The 20,645-nt window shown below is 36.6% G+C and overlaps 1 protein-coding gene across 5 annotated transcripts in view; it reads left to right on the top strand.

The window, feature by feature from the left end:
- AGTPBP1 (ATP/GTP binding carboxypeptidase 1) overlaps nt 1-20,645 on the top strand; it is a 159,799-nt gene that overhangs the window by 88,295 nt on the left and 50,859 nt on the right. For all 5 annotated transcript variants that reach the window (XM_042912515.1, XM_042912511.1, XM_042912513.1 and 2 more), the window contains 2 exons: nt 3,675-4,390; nt 19,794-19,877. In XM_042912515.1, the coding sequence (XP_042768449.1) occupies nt 3,675-4,390; nt 19,794-19,877 (800 nt within the window). The remainder of the gene's footprint in view (nt 1-3,674; nt 4,391-19,793; nt 19,878-20,645) is intronic.

Here is a 20,645-nt window from a genome sequence, read left to right as displayed (position 1 = left end):
TTTATACTCTGAAATGGGAAAACCTAAACCCCCAGGTCTCCTGTTTTAGCAGATATTTTCCAAGTGAAGGCCATTTAGTCTTACCACTTTGGGATCCCGTCATCATTTACCCTTTGCTCTTTATTTTTGCTGTCTTATCCACTTGTTGTGGTACTTAAAATATTTTAATATCCAACAATTGTAAGTGTTTCTGTGGGTGGATATCTAGCCCACCGTATTTCAAACAGAGTTTTTGTTGCTCTTGTTTTTTAGAATTACAGGATCACATTATAATTTTATATTTTACAGTTCAGCATTAATACCACCACATGTATACAAATAGTGTAAAACAAGTACAGTGGTATCTTTAACATAAAATAAACATTTGTTTTATGGAAAAACTAGCCTTCCTATCTAAATAGGCAACCCCTCTTTTCCAAACCATAGTCAAAATTAAAATTAACTACAAAAGCTCCAAAAAAGGGGAGACCGCTTCAGTTTAAGGTATTTCAGGAGAAATGGGCCCATAATACATTATAAGGGTGATCTGAAGATTGTAGATGAAATTACTATTTTTAGTGGTTTTTTTTCCTTCATGCATTCAATTGTACTTAGGGGGACGTTTTCTCACTTCAGCATGACCCCAGATCATAGATGAGTAAACTAACATTAAAATATTTATGGTTAACTTACTGTTCTAAGAATAAACCCTCTTAACTGTTTGCCTCAACTTACTGTTTTAAATGCATTTATGTACATGGAATGTACTTTTACTCTTTAAGAAAAGCAGCTTTCATATTATACCCCTATTTGTTTATGGAAAAGCTTCAGGTGCTGCATACTGAGTTTGATACTGAAGTGACATCCTGGATCAAAATGACATCTCAATATAAAATACCACTTATGTAGCAGTGTTCTTTGTATGTTAGTCTTTAAATGCAAGTTTACTTGCTTTCAACACTTTTAATGGAGAGCCACCTACCTCTACCACCTCCTTTGTGCCTCCACTGTCTAATCTCCTTGGATTAGACATTGTGTAGGGGCTGAGAGTGAATCGTCTTAAGGTCCTTGGTTTATATGCAGTGGGCATTTAAAGAATGAATCACAAAGGAAAAGATTCTTAATTTTTACCACATAATGTGTATAAAGAAGCTAAAGTTAAATAAAAGATGAATTGCAAATTCAGAAAAATATTTGCAAAGATAGGTTACATGGAGGATTGGGGTGTTTGTGTGTGTAATGTAGGAATTTATGCAATATAAGAAAAACCCTGTATTTCAAGAACAAATAAATTACGTATGAAGGATTAAACCAGTTAACAGATGTATAGATTTTTTTTTTTTTTTTTTGCTTTTCTCATAGGGAAATTCAAATTAAAATAGCATTAGACAGTACTTCTTATCTGTCCCTTTTGGAAAAGTGTTTTAAAACTATAGTACTTGATGTTGGCAAGGAAGAGAGCAGTTGAAATAGATAATCTCATACACAGGTACTGGGAATGTACACTTGGATAAGTATTTTGGAGAGTATTTGGAGAATTTGTATTAAACATTAAAATTGATTATAGTTATGTGACCCTGTAATTCCATTTCAGTGCTTAGGACGTTATCCTAAACAAAAAGTTTTATGCAAAAAGATGTTCTTTAGAGATTTTTTTATAATAGCAAAATTTTGGAAATGGCTTAAATATATACTTTGTTTATATGTTTGTTTAAATCCTCTGTTGAATAAAAAATTTAATGCCCAACAGTAGAATAAAAGTTAAATCAGTTGTGGTATATTTCTTTGGTAGAGTCTACATAAGATATAGACACAAAAAATATTTTTGTAAGTGTAAAAAGAGAAAAGGCTACTTGACCTGTCAGTGACATCCTTTTTTTAAACTTGGCTTCCAGGACACTTTTCTTTCCTGGTGTTTGTCTTTCCCGACTGGCTTTTCCTTCTCCATCTCCTCTAAAGCTTTATTTTCATCCCCTCAACCTCTGTAGATGATAGTGACCCAAAGTTCAGTCTTCTTCTCTTCTCTAGTTCTTTTCATTGAAGATCTCCAGCCTCATGGCTTGAAATGATATCTGTATGCTAATGATTCCCAGATTTAAATCTTCTGGATGGGCATTTCTTCTGAATTCTAGACTCATATATGTCCAGTTGCCTACTTTACACGCTTGACTAGCTGTGAATAGCTCACACTTAACATCTCAGAGCTAAACTCCTGATGCTTTTCATTTATTCAGGCAAACACTTGGGCACCGTGTATGATACCTCTCTGTCCCTTCTGTCCTGTATCTGGTCTGTTACAGTATCATGTCAGTTCTGCCTCATGGTGCATTTAGAATCCAACCCCCTCTTACCAACTTGCCCAGACTCTTAATTTGTCCTCTGTTTCTACTCTCCCCTCCTTAGTCTGTTCTCAGAAGGACACTAGAGCAGTGGTTCTCAACTGGGATGATTTTGTCTCCAGGGGATATTTGACAATGTCTGGAGACATTTTGGGCGATCACAAATGGGTGAGGATACTGTTGGCATCTAGCGTGTACAGAGGAGGGAGGCCAGGGTTGCTGCTAGACATCTTACCGTGCACAAGATGGTGCCCCCTATCTTGCTAGCCCCGGCCCCTGAAACATAGAACCAAAACCAAAGAATAATTATTTAGATCAAATGTCTTACCCCTTTGGTTAAGAAACCCTGTACTGCAGGTGGTTAAGACACTCTGTACTTACAGGTTCTATTTTGTTTTGTTTTTTTTTTTTCTCAGTGTAAGTCTTGTGTCATGGCACTCCTCTTCCCTAAACCCTCCACTGGCTCCCAGTGTCATTCACAGTAAAAACCAAAATTCTTACAATAGCCTGCCAAGCCCTACAGTATCTGGTCCTCTTTTACATCTTAGAATCCATCTTGTTCATTCTGTTCCAGCCATCCTAACCTCCTTGCTGTTCTCTGCATACACCAAGCACCCTTCTTCTCTAGGGCGTGTGGGTGGCAGTCCTTCCTGCCTTTGCTTATGTATCATCTTCTCAGGCTTCCCTAATCCATGGCATTTAAAATTGCAGCCCACTTTTCCTCCCTCTGGCACTCGCCATCCACAGTACCCAACTCCCCCCTCTTCTTGCTATTAACACTTTAGTCTATTAAGTTTTCATATTTGTGTCATGTTTGTTACTTGTGTTGACAGTCCTCGCCCTTCCTTCCATCAAAGAATGTAAGCGGCAGGAGGGAAGAAGATTTGTTTTTGTTTTTAAGCTGATGGATGGGCCTTAAGAGCCTGAAACATTGGTTGGTACAAAACAGACACTGTAGTTGTTGAAGTAACAGTTTGGGTGTTGTGCTTCCTTTTAAAAAAAATTTTTTTTTAATATTTATTTATCTTTGAGAGAGAGAGAGAGAGAGAGAGAAACAGAGTGTGAGTGGGGGAGAAACAGGGAGGTGGGTGGGTAGGGGAGACACAGAATCCGAAGCAGCTCCAGGCTCTGAGCTGTCAGCACAGAGCCTGATGGGGGACTCGAACTCACAGACCGTGAGATCATGACCTGAGCTGAAGTCGGATGCTCAACCGACTGAGCCACCCAGGCGCTCCATCTTTATAATTTTCAAATGTTAGATTCTGAAGCAGCATATGCAACGAGTATAGTCTTAATTTTATTAATACATTTTAATATTTACAGCTAAAAGATCATATGTCTTTTTTATTTTCAAAGGACTATGATTTAATCTCCAAAGAACCAAAGCCTTTTGTATTTGAGGGGAAAGTACGCGGCCCTATTGTTGTTCCTACAGCTGGGGAGGAAGCATCTGGAAATTCAGGCAATTTAAGAAAAGGAGTTGTAAGGAAGGTGCATGTGTCTCCTAAAGGAGACGAAGGTGATAAGAAACCTACCTGTATGGATCTGGCAAAAGAAGATATGAAAGATAATGGCAGAACATCACAACAGCAGCCGGGTGATCAAAATAGAACTATTTCTTCCACCCAGGGCCTAAACAATGATATTGTGAAGGCATTGGACCGAATTACGTTGCAGAATCTTCCTTCTCAGACAGGCCCGGGTTTTACCGCAGGAGGGAAGAAGGACTACAGTCTCCCTCTCACTGTCCTTACGTGCACTAAATCTTGTCCACACATGGCTGCTTGTGGAAATGTTCTGTTTGAGGGAAGAACAGTTCAGCTAGGAAAGCTTTGTTGTACTGGAGTTGAAACTGAGGATGATGAAGATACAGAGTCTACTTCATCAGTGGAACAGACATCAGTGGAAGTCTCAGATGGACCCACACTCCACGACTCAGATCTCTATATTGAGATTGTGAAAAATACAAAGTCTGTCCCAGAATATTCAGAGGTGGCTTATCCTGATTATTTTGGTCACATTCCACCTCCATTCAAAGAGCCTATCTTAGAAAGACCTTACGGTGTACAAAGGTGAGTTTCAGATTTCTTCTTTCTTTTAAGCAGGACCATTGTCAGAATATAAGACGTACTTCAAAAAACTGCTTTGGTATTTAGGAAGAAAAGTACTCTGAATTAAAGTTATTATAATTTTTTATCCTGCTTTGGAAATTTTGCACTGTTTTAAAATGGTCCTTATGGGTTACTGTATTTTCTAAGCTCGTTACTTATTCAGATGAAGCCAACATAATAAACCTGACCATAGGACAGTTTAGAAATTTAGAAATTTTTTATTCATATGGAATCCGAAAGTACAGATTATTTACTAACTTTCAATAAATATTAGTAGTAATATATATTTATTTAGTAATTTGATTTTAATTTGAACTTGATTTAGATATATCTAAATCTGTATGATTTAAAAAGAGATGTGGACAGTATTATTTTGTTACAAAAATTGAAATTAGAAATACTCAGGTTGAAAATATGGGATTCATAAAAACAGTAGCTATAGTTCTTAAATCTTGCCAGTTAATTTTAGAAATTACAAATAGTATTCATTATTGCCAACTAGTAATATTTGGCATATAAGTACATTTGTGGTGCAACTTGACTATTTTCAGTGATTATTTTAGGGTTTTGTGATGATGGTTTACCAGTACCTAAAACCATGTACATGCACTTACAAGTATAGTATGTAATGATAAAAGGAAGACACTGCTGTGGGCATTTGATTTTCCTTGGACTGTAGGCTTTTTTAAAGCAACAACTGTATCTTATTGATTTTTTAAATATTTAATATATAGTATAAATTAATCATTTTACTTAGCAACTTAGTATACGTTTAATGCTACCATTTGGCTGCTTGACCCCACAGCTATGGAATCACATACAACATAGCATCAGAACAGGGACTCACTTTGCTGGAAAGATGTGTGGGAGTGGGCATGTGCCCAGGCATCCACTGGTTGCATCACACACTGCACTGTTCAGAGTTGCAGCCCTGAGAACAGTTGCGGTGATGGGGACAAAGTTTGGCCTGCTCATGTTTGCCTTCTCAGTTTCTCCTTAGGAGATGCCCACAAGAACTGTGGGGGAGCTGCATTTGTTCCTTCAAGTGACATTAAGACTGGAAGAACACACATATGTAGCAGCCATACTGGAACCAGTGAATTTGACTTGATAAGAGTGATGAGTCAGTGTGGTGTGTCCTAGCAGGATGGGGTATTCTGAAAAGCAAGTCAGAATGTTTGGATCCTAGACTTGGCTGTCCCACTGATTCTGTGTGTGTATGTTTGAGCAAAATAACTTAATTTCTCTAGATACCAATTTTCTCTCCAGACTGTGGATTGACACCCATTAGTACCCAGTATTATAAGAGAAAGTAGCTGTGTCACACGTAGTGCAGCAACGTATTGTTTCATAAACCTTTGGGGGTGTGTGGGGGTGTGTGTGTGTGTGCGCGCGCGCGTGCTCACATGTATGCAGGGATGTGAGTTTTTTTTAATGTTTATTTTTGAGAGAGTGAGTGAGAGTGAGTGAACGTGAGCGGGTGAGGGGCAGAAAGAGAGGGAGGCAGGCTGTGCTGACAGCATAGTGCCTGATGCAGGGCTCCCATGAACTGTGAGATCATGACCTGAGCCAAAACCAAGAGTCAGATGCTTAACTGACTGAACCACCTTGGTGCCCCAGGGCTGTGATTTTTAAAATGTATTTCTTACAGGTCATGATCAAAAAAGTTTTTCATTCACCTTGACCATGGTTAACAAACTATGGCTCATTGTGTCAGATACAGCTCATAGCCTGTTTATGTTCATCCCACAAGCTAAGAATGGTTTTTATGTGTTTAAATGGTTCAAAAAAAAAATCCAAAGAAAATAACATTTTGTGACACATGAAAATTACATGACATTCATATTTGTGTTTATAAATAAAGATTTTTTTTTTTTTTGGAACACAGCCATTTCTATTTGTTTATGATCTCTGGCTGTTTTGGTACCACAATGGCAAAGTTAAATAGTTGTCATAGAGACATGTGGCTTGCAAAACTTAAAATATATACTAACTGATCCTTGAAGGAAAAGTTTGCTTCACCCCAGTAGCTACATAGTCTGAAGGCTTTATGGTTCTGTATTTGCAATAAAATACTCAATATCGGCCAGGTAGTAAGGATTTCTGAGTAGTCAGAAATGCTGCTTTTTCTGAAGTCCTACATTGAGGGTATTGTTTCTGGTTTGCTTATTTGCCTTGTCTTCTGCAAGTTATTTTTTGGGCAAATGATAGCATTTTGTAAATTATTTGCTAACTTTTAGACCAGTCCTTATTCAAATGTAGTAACACCGTAAATGAATAATGTCAAAATTAATAAGGATCATTTTCAGAAAAAGGAAGCATTAGACTTCTTAAAATTACTTGGTGAAAATATGTTTTTGTTACTTTGAGTTTCTGCTTTATGATTATCACTGATCTTTTATTCATTAATCTTTTTAAACACAATAAATGAATAAAACTTCACTAAAAATTTCTCCACCTCATTTGGAAGGGGAAAAACCCATTATAAGATTCATATCTCAATGTAGATAGTACATTAATACTTAAAAATTTGGGATTTTGTGTGGTGGAGCCAAGATGATTGAGCAGCATGGAAGCTCTCTGCTTCTCTTGTCCCTGAGATGCAACTAGATCAGCAGCAAACCATTTTGCACACCTAGAAAATTGATATGAGGATTAACACAACAACTGTATAACTTGAGCCACGGACCTTGGCAGGTACCTGGCGTGGAGAGGTGAACGGGTGGGGAGAGAAGCTGTGGAGGGTAGGGAGCTGTTTTTGTTTGCAGAGAGAGGACAGAGATAGCGAGAGAGTATAGGAAAAGCACTCCCCCTCAAAGCAGCTGGAGAGAAAGAGAAAGAGTGGAAGTACCCACAAGGGTGTGAACAAGAAAGGGAGAAAGAAGAAAGGAGAGAGTTTCAATACCATTAGGACTCTATAAACAGGAGAGTGCAGAGTCAGAAACTCCGCAGCCAGATAGATACCTGGCAGTGCTCTGGTGGGAAGGATGAATCCCCAGGAGCAGACAGAGAGGTGCGAGGGGTCTTTGGGCCACATGGGGAGAGACAGTTCCCCTGCTGGGAGTACATTTGGTGGAGACTGTGTGGCATCCCCATGGGAAAAGGTCCCAGAGAACAGCAACATTTGCTGGTGTTGGAACAAGGACGCTAGGGTGCAGTGAAGCCTTGTGCCAGTTGTGTGTGTTGTGATTTGCCATAGTCCCTTGAACCACTGCTGCTACATGATCTCACAAACTTTTTCTGGGGCAGGCTGGCACCCAGAGGCAGTCTCTGGGTCTCTGCAGTGGTGTGGTCGTGCAAGTGGTCCTGGGGGCAAGTCAGCACCTGGCCATTGCTCAGCGAGGCCCTCCCCCAGAAGGTCTGAGTAGGTCAAAGCTGCAGGGCCCTCGGAAGTGAGGTGTTTGGAAAAACAGCCCCATCTGAGATAAAATTTGAGAGAAAGGTGCTGCCTGGCAGGTTGATGGCTTGGTCATGGACAGCGTAGAAGCAGGGAGTGGACAAAAGCTGGAAACAAAGGAGAGCTGCCTGATGGCTGCCTGGGGAGAGCACAGAGTTCTGATGCTAGTGACTGGGAAACTGGGTGACACCATTTTCACCTCATTGGCACATACCCCTGCATGTGCCCACATTGATCCACCCCAGTAAGCTAAGCAGCACCACCTAGTGGAGAATGGAGCCATTACACCAAGCCCTGTCCAATTGCACCAATTAAGCCCTGGAGGACGACCACAAGTTTTCCTGCCTGCTTAGTGTACAGGCTATAAGATGCTTCATAGTTTGACTTCTAGGGGAAACTGACTGTAATTTCATTCTGTTCGCTGGCCCATCTGTTCATTTTTTTCTCTTTTTCTTTTCTTATTCTTAGATACAAAAAGAGGAAAATGTATTTTTTTGTTTTTATAAAAACATTTAAAATTTTTTTACTGTATTTTTTTGTAAACTTTTCATTCCATTTTACTTCATTTTATTCTGTTTCATTGTATACATTTTTAAAAATTTTTTAAATTTTTTTTCTTTTTCTCTTTTCTTTCCCTTTTTTCTCTATTCTGTCAAGCTTCTTTAAACAACCAGACCAAAACACACCTAGGATCTGTCTTCCTTTATTTGATTGTGTTGTGTTTAATTTATAAATTTTAAAAATTTTGTTCATTCTCTTTCTCCAAAATGATGAAAAGAAGGAATTCACCCCTGAAGAAAAACAGGAAGAAATGACAGCCAGGGACTTAACACAGATACAAGCAAGATGTCTGAACTAGAATTTAGAATCACTATAATAAGAATACTAGCTGGGGTTGAAAAAAAGCATAGAATCCCTTTCTGCGGAGATAAAAGAAGTAAAATCTAGTCAGGACAAAATTAAAAATGCTATAACAGAGATGGCATCTTGAATGGATGCCATGGCGGCAAGGATGGATGAAGTAGAGCAGCAAATCAGTGATAGAGAAGACAAAATTATGGAGAATAATGAAGCAGAAAAAAAGAGGGAAACTAAGGCAAAAGAGCACAATATAGGATTTAGAGAACTCAGTGACTCATTAAAAAGGAATAACATCAGAATCATAGGAGTCCCAGAAGATGAAGAGAGAGAAAAAGGGGTAGAAGGTTTATGTGAGCAAATCAGAGTGGAAAACTTTCCTAACCTGGGGAAAGACACAGATATCAAAATCCACGAAGCACAGAGAACTCCCATTAGATTCAACAAGAACCATCAACAAGGCATATCGTAGTCAAATTTACAAAATACACAGACAAGGAAAGAATTATGAAAGCAACAAGGAAAAAAAAAGTCCTTAACCTATAAGAGAAGCCAGATCAGGTTTGCAGCAGACCTATCCACAGAAACTTGGCAGGCCAGAAATGAGTGGCAGGATATATTCAATGTGCTGAATCGGAAAAATATGCAGCCAAGAATTATTTCTACACTAAGGCTGTCACTCAAAATAGGAGAGAGAAAAATTTCCCAGACAAACAAAAACTAAAGAAGTTTGTGACAACTAAACTAGCCCTGCAAGAAATTTTAAGGGAGACTCTCTGAGGGGAGAAAAGACGAAACAAAACAAAAAAGACCAAGAGCAGCAAAGACTAGAAAGCACCAGAGAACATCACCAGAGACTCCAACTCTATAAGCAACACACTGGCAATAAATTCATATCTTTCAGTACTCACTGTAAATGTCAGTGAACTAAACACTCCAATCAAAAGACAAAGGGTAACAATGGATTAGAAAACGAGATCCATCTATATGCTATTTACAAGAGACCCACGTTAGACCTAAAGACACCTTCAGATTGAAAATAAGGGGATGGAGAACCATTTATCATGCTAACGGTCACTAAAAGAAAGCTGGAGTAGCCATACTTATATCAGACTATCTAGATTTTAAAATAAAGACTGTAACAAGAGATAAATGCATTATAATTAAGGGGTCTATCCACCAAGATCTAACAATCGTAAACATTTATACACCTAATGTGGAAGCACCTAAATATATAAATCAGTTAATCACAAATGTAAACGCTTTAATAAAGACTCATTGACAATAATACCATAATAGTAGGGGACTTCAACACCCAATTACAACAATGGATAGATCATCTAAGCAGAAAATCAACAAGGAAACAATGGCCTTGAATGACACACTGGACCAGATGGACTTAACAGATATATTTAGAACATTTCATCCTAAAGCAGCAGAATACACATTCCTCTCAAGTGAACATGGAACATTCTCCAGAATAGATCACATACTGGGACATAAATCAGCCCTCAACAAGTACAAAAAGATTGAGATTGTACTGTGCATATTTTCACACCACAGCGCTATGAAACTCAAAAACACGAGAAAAAATTTGGAAAGAAAAAGAATACTTGGAGATTAAAGAACATCCTACTAAAGAATGAATGGTTTAGCCAAGAAGTTAAAGAGGAAATTAAAAAGTACATGGAAGCCAATGAAAATGCTAACACCCACAGCCCCAGACCTCTGAGATGCAGCAAAGATGGTCATAAGAGGGAAGTATATAGCAATTCAGGCCTTCCTAAAAAAGGAAGAAAGTTCTGATACAAAACCTAACCTTACAACTTAAAGAGCTGGAAAAAGAAGAGTAAAAACAACCCCAAACCAGCAGAATAGGGGAAATAATAAAGATTAGAGCAGAAACAATGCTGTCAAAACCAAAAAACAAAACAAAACAAAACAAAAAACCCCCAAAAGACAAAAACCCAAAACAAACAACCCCCCCCCCCCAATAGGAGAGATCAGTGAAATCAAGAGCTGGTTCTTTGAAAGAATTATTAAAATTGATAAGTCCCTAGCCAGTTTGATCAAAAAGAAAAAGGAAAGGACCTAAATAAATAAAATCAATAAAAGATGAGAGATTACAACCAATACTGCAGAAATACAAACAATAATAAGAGAATATTATGATCAATTATATGCCCATCAGGCAATGTGGAAGAAATGGACAAGTTTCTAGAAACATAAACTTCCAAAACTGAAACAGGAAGCTATAAAAACTTTAAAACAGGCCCATAACCAGTAAAGAAATTGAATTAGTAATCAAAAATCTCCCAACAAACAAGAGTCCAGGGCTGGTTGGCTTCCCAGGGGAATTCTATCAAACATTCAAAGAAGAGTTAACACCTGTTCTTTTGAAGCTGTTTCAAAAAATAGAAATGGAAGGAAAACTTCCAAACTTATTCTGTGAGGCAGTGTTACCTTGATTCCAAAACTAGACAGAGACCCCACTAAAAAGAACTACAGACCAATTTCCCTGATGAACATGGATGCAAAAATTCTCAATGAGATACTGGCCAACTGGATCCAACAATACGTTAAAAGAATTATTCACCACGATCAAGTGGGATTTATACCTGGGATGCAGGGCTGGTTCAATACCCACAAGACATTGTGATACATCACAGTAATAAAAGAAAGGACAAGAACCACATGATCCTCTCAAAAGATGCAGAGAAAGCATTTGACAAAATACATCATCCTTTCTTGATAAAAACCCTCAAGAAAGGAAAGATAGAAGGATCATACCTCAAGATCATAAAAGCCATATATGAAAGACCCAATGCTAATATCATCCTCAATGGGGAAAAACTGAGAGCTTTCCCCCTAAGGTCAGGAACGCAACAGGTATGTCCACTCTTGCCACTGTTATTCAACATAGTAGCGAAAGTCTTAGCCTCAGAAATCAGACAACACAAAGAAATAAAAGGCATCCAGATCAGCAAAGAGGAAGTCAAACTTTCAGTCTTTGCAGATCCTTTATATGGAAAACCCAAAAGATTCCACCAAAAAACCTGCTAGAACTGATCCATGAATTCGGCAAAGTCACAGGATATAAAATCAGTGCACAGAAAGTGATTGCATTTCTATACACCAATAATGAAACAGCAGAAAGAAATCAAGGAATCTATCCCATTTACAATTGCACCAAAAACCATAAGATACCTAGGAGTAAACCTAACTAAAGTGAAAAATCTATACACTGAAAACCATAGAAAGCTTGTGAAAGAAATTAAAGAAGACACACACACACACACACACACACACACACACACACACAAAATGGAAAAATATTCCATGATCATTGATTGGAAGAAAAAACACTGTTAAAATGTTGATGCTGCCCAAAGCAATCTACATATTCAATGCAATCCCTACCAGAATAACACCAGCATTCTTCACAGAGCTAGAACAAACAATCCTAAAATTTGTATGGAACCAGAAAAGACTGTGAATAGCCAAAGCAATCCTGAGGAAGAAAGCCAAAGCTGGAGGCATCACAATTCTGGACTTCAGGATGTATTACAAAACTGTAATCATCAAGATGGTATGATACTGGCACAAAACCAGAATAGAACAGAATAGAGAACCCACAAATGGACCCACAAACGTATGACCAACTAATCTTTGACAAAACAGGAAAGAATATCCAAATGGAATAAAGATAGTTTCTTCAGCAGATGGTGTTGGGAAAACTGGACAGCAACATGCAGAAGATTGAACCTGGACCCCTTTCTTACCCGATACACAAAAATAAACTCAAAATGGATGAAAGACCTAAACATAAGACAGGAAGCCATCAAAATCCTAGTTGAGAACACGGGCAAAAACCTCTTTGACCTCAGCCACAGCAACTTCTTACTCAACAAATCTCCAGAGGCAAGGGGAACAAAAGTAAAAATGAACTATTGGGACCTCATCAAAATAAGCTTCTGCACAGCGAAGGAAACAATCAGCAAAACTTAAAGGCAACTGACAGAATGGGAGAAGTTATTTGCCAATGACATATCAGATAAAGGGTTAGTATCCAAAATCTCTAAAGAACTTCTCAAACTCAATACCCAGAAAACAAATAATCCATTGAAGAAATGGGCAAAAGACATGAATAGACCCTTTTTCAAAGAAGACATCCAATAGCTAACAGACCCATGAAAAAATGCTCAACATTACTCATCATCAGGGAAATGCAAGTCAAAACCACAATGAGATACCACCTCACACCTGTCAGAATGACTAAAATTAACAACTCAGGCAACAACAGATGTTGGTGAGGATGCAGAGAAAGAGGAACCCTTTTGCACTGCTGGTGAGAATGCAAACTGGTGCAGCCACTCTGGAAAATAGTATGGAGGTTCCTCAAACAAATTAAAAATGGAACTACCCTATGACCCAGCAATTGCCCTGCTAGGTATTTATCCAAAGGATATAGATGTGCTGTTTTGAAGGGGTACATGCATTCCAGTGTTTATAGCAGCACTATCAACAATAGCCAAAGTATGGAAAGAGCCCAAATATCCATCAATGGATGAATGGATAAAGAATATACACATAATGGAGTATTACTTGGCAATCAAAAAGTGTGAAATCTTGCCATTTGCAACTATGTGGGTGGAACTAGAGTGTATTAGGCTAAGCAAAATTAGGGAAAGACAAATATATAACTTCACTCATGTGAATGGGGGATGAATCACTGGATTCTACTCCTGAAATCATTATTGCACTATATGCTAACTAACTTGGATGTAAATTTTTTAAAAATACTTAAAAATTTTTTTAATTGTAATCCCATACTGATAATTACTTGAATCCATATTTTTGGCTTAAATTGGCTTATAAATTAAAATGAAACTGATCTCTTATAAAGTACGCTTAGCATTTTTGGGTGCATCTCTCTTGTTTTCATATTCCATAAAATTAGAACATGAGAAAAAGTAGAAAGGATAAAGGTCACTCTTTGTCTCATTTCTTAGAGGTAATAACTTTTAGTATTTTGATTTTACTTTCCAGCTTTCTGTATGTTTTTAGAAAAATTGTCTAGCTGTATTTTATTGTAAATTATAATCCATATTGCTTTGTTTTACAAAGCATTTAAGGTATTTTACAAAAATACTTTTATCAAAATAAAATGAAAAATATGGCAAAGAAATACAGTAACAATCAGAGAAATATGTTCAACTTGTCTCAAAATAAAAGAAATGCATATTAAAATGTACTGAGATATCATTTCCCACATATCAAATTGCCTAAAATCTAGAAGTTTGATAGCATGTTTTACTGATGAGGTTGAGGGAAACAGGGTCGCTCTCTCTCTCTCTCTCTTTTTTCCCCAGACACCTGTACACTCATTGTTTAATTTGTAAAGTCCTTTTAACAGAGATAACAATTATGTTGAATTTGATGTTTCTTATTATCATACATTTCTGATTATTTTATAATATGCATAGTTAAATATATACATAAATATTATATGGCATTGTTTTTCATGTTTTTAAACTTTATGTAAATAATATACTGATAGTATTCTTTTGGAAACTTCATCAGTCAATAGCAGGTTTATGATGTTCATCATGGTAATCAATACATAGTATTGTATGAGTATACTCACAATTTATTTATTTTGTTGCTGATGAACATAGTTTGTTTCTAATATATTGCTTTCAGAAAAAAAATTCTTATGTTTTAAATGTTCTTTCATGTTTCATAGTTCCTTCAATGAAAATTTATTTGCATTTTATATCAAAATGGAATTGCTGGGCTATACACTATAAAAATCCATTCTGCACAATGCAAAATATTTCTCAAGTTCAATTACTATTTCCAAAGAATATCTTCAGTTCTGAAAATTTATTCTGACATAACAAATAAATACTATTTTTTATCCTAACATTTTGTATTTTGTTAATGTATAGTAATATACTGCAATTTGCAATAAATTTTCTTTTAATATTATCTCTAGGAATATTAATTGTTCCCTCTATTCTAGATTTTATTATATTTTAAGTGTTTTAGTAGTTTTACTTAACTCATCTATTTTTGTGAATTTTATTCCTAAGTAATTTTATGGATTTCTGTTATTGTGAATAGGATTTTTTTTTTTTTTTTTTTTTTTTTTTGTGTGTGTGTGAATAGGATTTTTAAACCAATTCCATTCTTGGCTAATTATGGCCAGTAAAGTAGCAATTTTATATCTTGTTTTTCAGTAAGTTCATCAAATTCTGTAACATAAATATGAATTAAAACTTTAATGAACATGTAGTAAATGCACATATTGCCTTAAATGCTTACTTTCTAAAACATGATTTGTTCTCAATTCAACCTTGGTAAATATTAATTTTATAAAGTAAGATTTTTTTTTACATTATATTAGTCATTCTGGTTAAATATGTCATACCAAATTCTGATTGCATTTTATCCATCCCTACCACATATTTCTTACTATTTTTTTAAATTAATATCCAAGTTAGTTAGCATGTAGTGCAATAATGATTTCAGGAGTAGATTCCTTAATGCCCCTTACCCATTTAGCCCATCCCCCCCCCCCCCACAACCCCTCCAGTAACCCTGTTTGTTCTCCATATTTAAGAGTCTCTTCTGTTTTGTCTCCGTCCCTGTTTTTACATTATTTTTGCTTCCCTTCCCTTACATTCATCTGTTTTTATCTTAAAGTCCTCATATGAGTGAAGTCATATGACATTTGTCTTTCTCTGACTAATTTTGCTTAACATAATACCCTGTAGGTCCATCCACATAGTTGCAAATGGCAAGATTTCATTCTTTTTGATTGCCTAGTAGTACTTCGTTGTATATATATACAACATCTTCTTTATCCATTCATCCATCGATGGACATTTGGGCTCTTTCCATACTTTGGCTATTGTTGATAGTGCTGCCATAAACATGGGGGGTGCATGTGCCCCTTCGAAACACTATACCTGTATCCCTTGGATAAATACCTAGTAGGGCAATTGCTGGGTCGTAGGGTAGTTCTATTTTTAATTTTTTGAGGAACTTCCATACTGTTTTCCGGAGTGGCTGCACCAGTTTGCATCCCCCAAAACAGGTTTTCTTATACATTAATAATGGGATTGCAAATTGATAGTACTTCTTGTGGAGGGCCGCCTGACAGTGTCTATCAAGATTAACAGTACTTATTTCCTTTGACACGTTAATCCTGCATCTGGGAATTTATAATTTATATACATTATATACATACACACACACACACACACACACACTCACATAATTTGCGTATCTGTGCAATGGTGTTCAAAGTTTTTTGTTATGGCATTGTGCCCACCAATCAAACTAGTTAAATAAATTATGGTATATCTTACATATGAATACTATGCAGTGATTAAAAAAACAAAAAGATCTGTATATACTGATGGAAAAAGCTGTAAGATGCTAGTGGAGGGAGAGCAATAAAAGTAGTTAACTGGATGGATGGAGGATATGGCTTGCATAGAAAGTGAGAGTCTCCATTTTATACTTTTATGTAGCATATGATTTTTGCTCCATGTCAATATATTACCTGTTCAGAAATTTAAAATTGAAAAGTAGGTGAAAGAATTGTGGCAAAAGCAAAATAAGGAAAGCAAACCCCTGGATTTCTTTATATTAAGTTTAGAATGGCTTGGGGGAACATATGTACTTATGGAATGGAGACAGTAGCAGAAATCTTAGTACTGGCACAGCAGCAGATAACTTACATTGAGTGTTTTTTTTTTTAGGCCAGACATAGTACTAAGTAACAAGTACTTCGTATGGAATGTATATGTGTATATAGAGTGTGCCATTTCATGGTATAATAGCTCTATGAGGAAATTACTATTCTTTCTCTTATTTTATAGAAGACTATGCTGAAGCTTAGGATTCTTGAGTTAACTTATCCAAGGTTACACTGCTAGTAAGTGGCAGAGCCAAGAGTCAAACTCTGGTCTAGGTCATGAGCCTACCCTGTTAATTATTTATATATAGTTATCATGTACATATGGTTAAACCATGTTCTCTATAAAGAAGATCATCTTCTGTGGACCCTCGGGAATAGTTATGTAATGAACAACATTGCCCATAATATTCGTACAGAAAATATAGCTGTGAGATGTATGAAATTGTTTCCTGTAAGACTGCCCTGTACTGGTGGAAACCTAACTAACAAAGGAAAGTTTCACTGGTGGCCGCATGTCCTGCGAACTTTAGAGCATTTACTGAATGCACTGGACATTGTTCAGACTGCATAAATTATTGTCTTCTGGGCCAAGTCTTTGCTAGCTATTGGAGGTCAGTAAATTTGAGATTATAGTCCCCGAGGGTATCTGGAAAATACTTATTGTTTTGTTTTGACTGGAGAGTCATGTATTTTAATAGGCCGGTGAGGGAAAGGGAGGAAGGATTGACATTATTTTTATGGAAGTTGTGGTGCTTCACCCAAATCCATGTCTGAATAAAAGATTGACCTTCCTCTTTATTAATGGGGGCTCCTGGAAGGGCAGGTAATTTCCTAAAGTGTTAATTTTAGGTCTAGTCTAATATACATGGGCCACTATGTACCCTAAAATACAGTGTCAGAAGTTGAGAACGAGTGGCCTGTAGGCCATATTAACTTAAACATGATTTTGGCTTCACTTTGCAGACTTTGTTTGTTTGTTTGTTTTGTTTTTACTGACTTTTGCATTTAAAATTTGGGAGATTCCTCATAGAAATCCAAGTTTCTGATGTTTCTTGAAAAACTGGTATAACAACCTTAGTATCTGGTTCCTACCTGGCATCAGTCAGTTTGTTTTCAGACAGAGCCTGGGCCCTGCAGTGTTCCACACACTATCCATCCATCTCACGGGTACACATGGCTGACCTGTGGCTGTCTGTGCTGTTCTGACCCTGTTTTATATTATGGAGCATTGCTGTGGAACTGAGGTGTTGTATCAGCCTGTTAATACCATTTTCCTTTAAAAAAAAAAAAACCCAGACTTTTGTTAAGTATTCGTATTTGCACATTTGTGGTATGTTTCAGCCTTATTTAATAAATTATTCTGACAAATGGATATATTCTAACAAATGGATGTAATTAGGATTTATTTAGTCATTCACCCATACTTGAATACTCACATTTTTTTTTTTTTGGTATGGTATATCTGAATGTATGTGAGTGCTACCTCTTTTATTGTCAAAGGTCTGGGCAATATAAATTTTGGACTTGTTTATTATTGCAATTAATAACTTTTTAAAAATGTTTCTTTAGAAAGAATTTGGCATTTGAAAGTTATGACATTGAATGTAAATCAAAGATTTATATCTTAATCCTTTGATACTGGGTCTTTTTCTTGATAGACTGCTTGTCAGTGAAGAGTTATTTTTTGTAGAATAAAACTAAAAATAAATTTAGAGTTGTACCTCTTTAATATTTTTTCTGTATTTAACTATCACACCTTTTAATGTTTTCCTGATAACTATTAGCTTTTTATCAGAATAGGTTCTTAGCTTATTCTGAAGTCAAAGTTATACTGATATTGTTAGAGATAATTCTGAACTATATGAGAGTTAAGACTGCTTAATCACAAAGAAGTATCTTTGGTGCAGGAGACTAGTTTCACATCTACCTGAAGTTCAGGAGACTTTCAGTGTTTAGTGTATTTTTAAGATTTTATTATAACCATTTTGGCAACTTTCCTCACTCTGTTCTAACAATAAATCAATAAACCACAGTTTCAATCTGTATTACCAATCTTTACCTGAAACAGACAAATTTGAAATTTAAAGCCGTTCATATAATCGGCTTCCTCTTTAAGAATAAGTGATAGGGGCGCCTAGGTGCCTCAGTCGCTTAAGCATCTGACTCTTGATTTTGATTTTGGCTCAGGTCATGATTCTCACAGTTTCAGGAGTTTGAGCCCCGCATCGGGCTCTGTGCTGTTGGTGCCAAGCCTGCTTGAGATTCTGTCTCTCTCCTTCTTTCTCTGTCCCTTGCCCGCTCAAGCTCTCTCTCAAAAAAAAAAAAAAAAAAAAAAAAAAAAAAGAGTAAGTGATAATATGACAAGTGATACTGTGACTATAACAGCAGTAGGCATCTTCCCAGTATGAGCGTTGTGGCCAGTCTACCTGGAGTTCCAGGCACCTGGCTGTATGACCTACATTTGTTCTGGTTTGGTTACCCTTGGTGACACCTTCAGTGATTGTTGCCTTCCTTGGCTTAATTATGGACAGGGAAGATGGTGGAATCTGTCTGTGACTCCTTTTTCTAGGATAGTGGCAGGATTCTAGGAATTTTCCAGTTGGTGACCATTTCATTGGACTGATTCAGGGGGAGGCCTAGAGAATTCTCAGGCCTAGAGAATCCTGGAGATGCAGGGTCCATGCTCTGCCTCCTGACACAAGTGTCCCCTTCTCCTCCACATTTCCTCTCCGTTCACAGAAGAGAGCACTGATTCTGACAAATGCGCATGCTGGTTGCCAGTTGCATTTTAGCAACATTCCAGCAATGGTGGCTTTTAAGAATCTTCATATATAATTTTTGGCTTTTTGGATCTTTACTGCTTCTAATAATGCTGTTCTTATATATGTAAAATTATTTGCTTTTCGTCTACAGAGTGGCTTGTTACCATTTTGATGTCGCAAGTCATAAATAAGACATTCAAGATTTTTTAAAATAAAGTTTATTTATTTATTTAGAGAGAGACAGAGACAGCTTGAATTGGGAAGGGTCAGAGAGAGAGAAAATCCCAAGCACTGCCAGTGCAGAGCCCAATGTGGGTCTCAAACCCATGAAGCTGTGAGATCATAACCTGAGCCGAAACCAAGAGTCAGGTGCTAACTGTCTCAGCCACCTGGACACCCCTCAAAATTTATTTTTAAGGTATTGAACTTGTAACTGTATTCTACATGGTTATTTTCAGAATTCGGGCTTTAATAATACAGATACTGTCTTGCGACATATTGATATGAATGATCATTTTTATTTTAAGAAAGTGTTCTCCTTTTACATTTTTTCATCCCAAACTTATTTTGGAGAAAGTTGTGCCTTGGCCTATAATAATGAATTTTGGTGGTCATGCTTCTCTTTTGTGATTTCAGGACAAAAATTGCCCAAGATATTGAGAGGTTAATACATCAGAGTGATATCATAGATCGAGTGGTATATGACTTGGATAACCCAAAGTAAGTCTGTTGTTGTTTTTAGTTTTATTAGTTTTATTAGTACTCTAAGATTTCAGTGTTATTTTTAAAAATAAAAAAATATAGCTAACTTCCACCTAGTTTGCCCTTGCTATGTTTTCATCTTTTAGCAGGGACATAATGGTAATGTAATAGTGAATCATATTAAATTGAATGTATCACAGGCTTTTGTTTGTTCTTAGGTGGACTTAATGGGTTCGATAAGGGAAAGGTCACAAACTGATGCTGTGTTTTTAAAAAACGTGAAATTACCTCCATTTGAGAGTGGAAATGTCACATGAAATGCTGCAATTTTGTCCTATTGACAATATTGAGCCTTCGTTTCCTTAGGACAACAAATTACCATCCGTTTTAAAAAAAGAAGGGACATGTGCTTGCTAATTTCTCCATAGTCCCCACTAGTCTTTGTCGCCTCTTACTGCTTACAATGTGCATCAGTCCTTTATATTACTTTCCTGATCTTTGAAGCCCATGTGTTTATGATGCTTGATGCATTAGTGTTATTCACAATTTAGGGTTATCACTGTTATCAGCACATTTTAGGGTTTAAATAAGTGAAAATTAGAAATGATGAATGTGACTATTATTTAGTCATTTGCCTCTTTATACAAGAAATGTAATTAGCCCTCAGTGGGTTTCCCCATCTCTCAACATTCTAATATTCTGATGGACATTTCAGATCTTACTGGTCTTTTTGGAGGAAATAAAACACTTTTTAAATATCATTATCTTTAAAGGTAAAGAGATAAG

Source organism: Panthera leo, chromosome D4 (assembly GCF_018350215.1).
Source record: "Panthera leo isolate Ple1 chromosome D4, P.leo_Ple1_pat1.1, whole genome shotgun sequence".
Classification (NCBI taxonomy): domain Eukaryota; kingdom Metazoa; phylum Chordata; class Mammalia; order Carnivora; family Felidae; genus Panthera; species Panthera leo.
The sequence above is the reverse complement of the archived record's forward strand: the minus strand, read 5'-3'. Positions and strand labels throughout refer to the sequence as shown.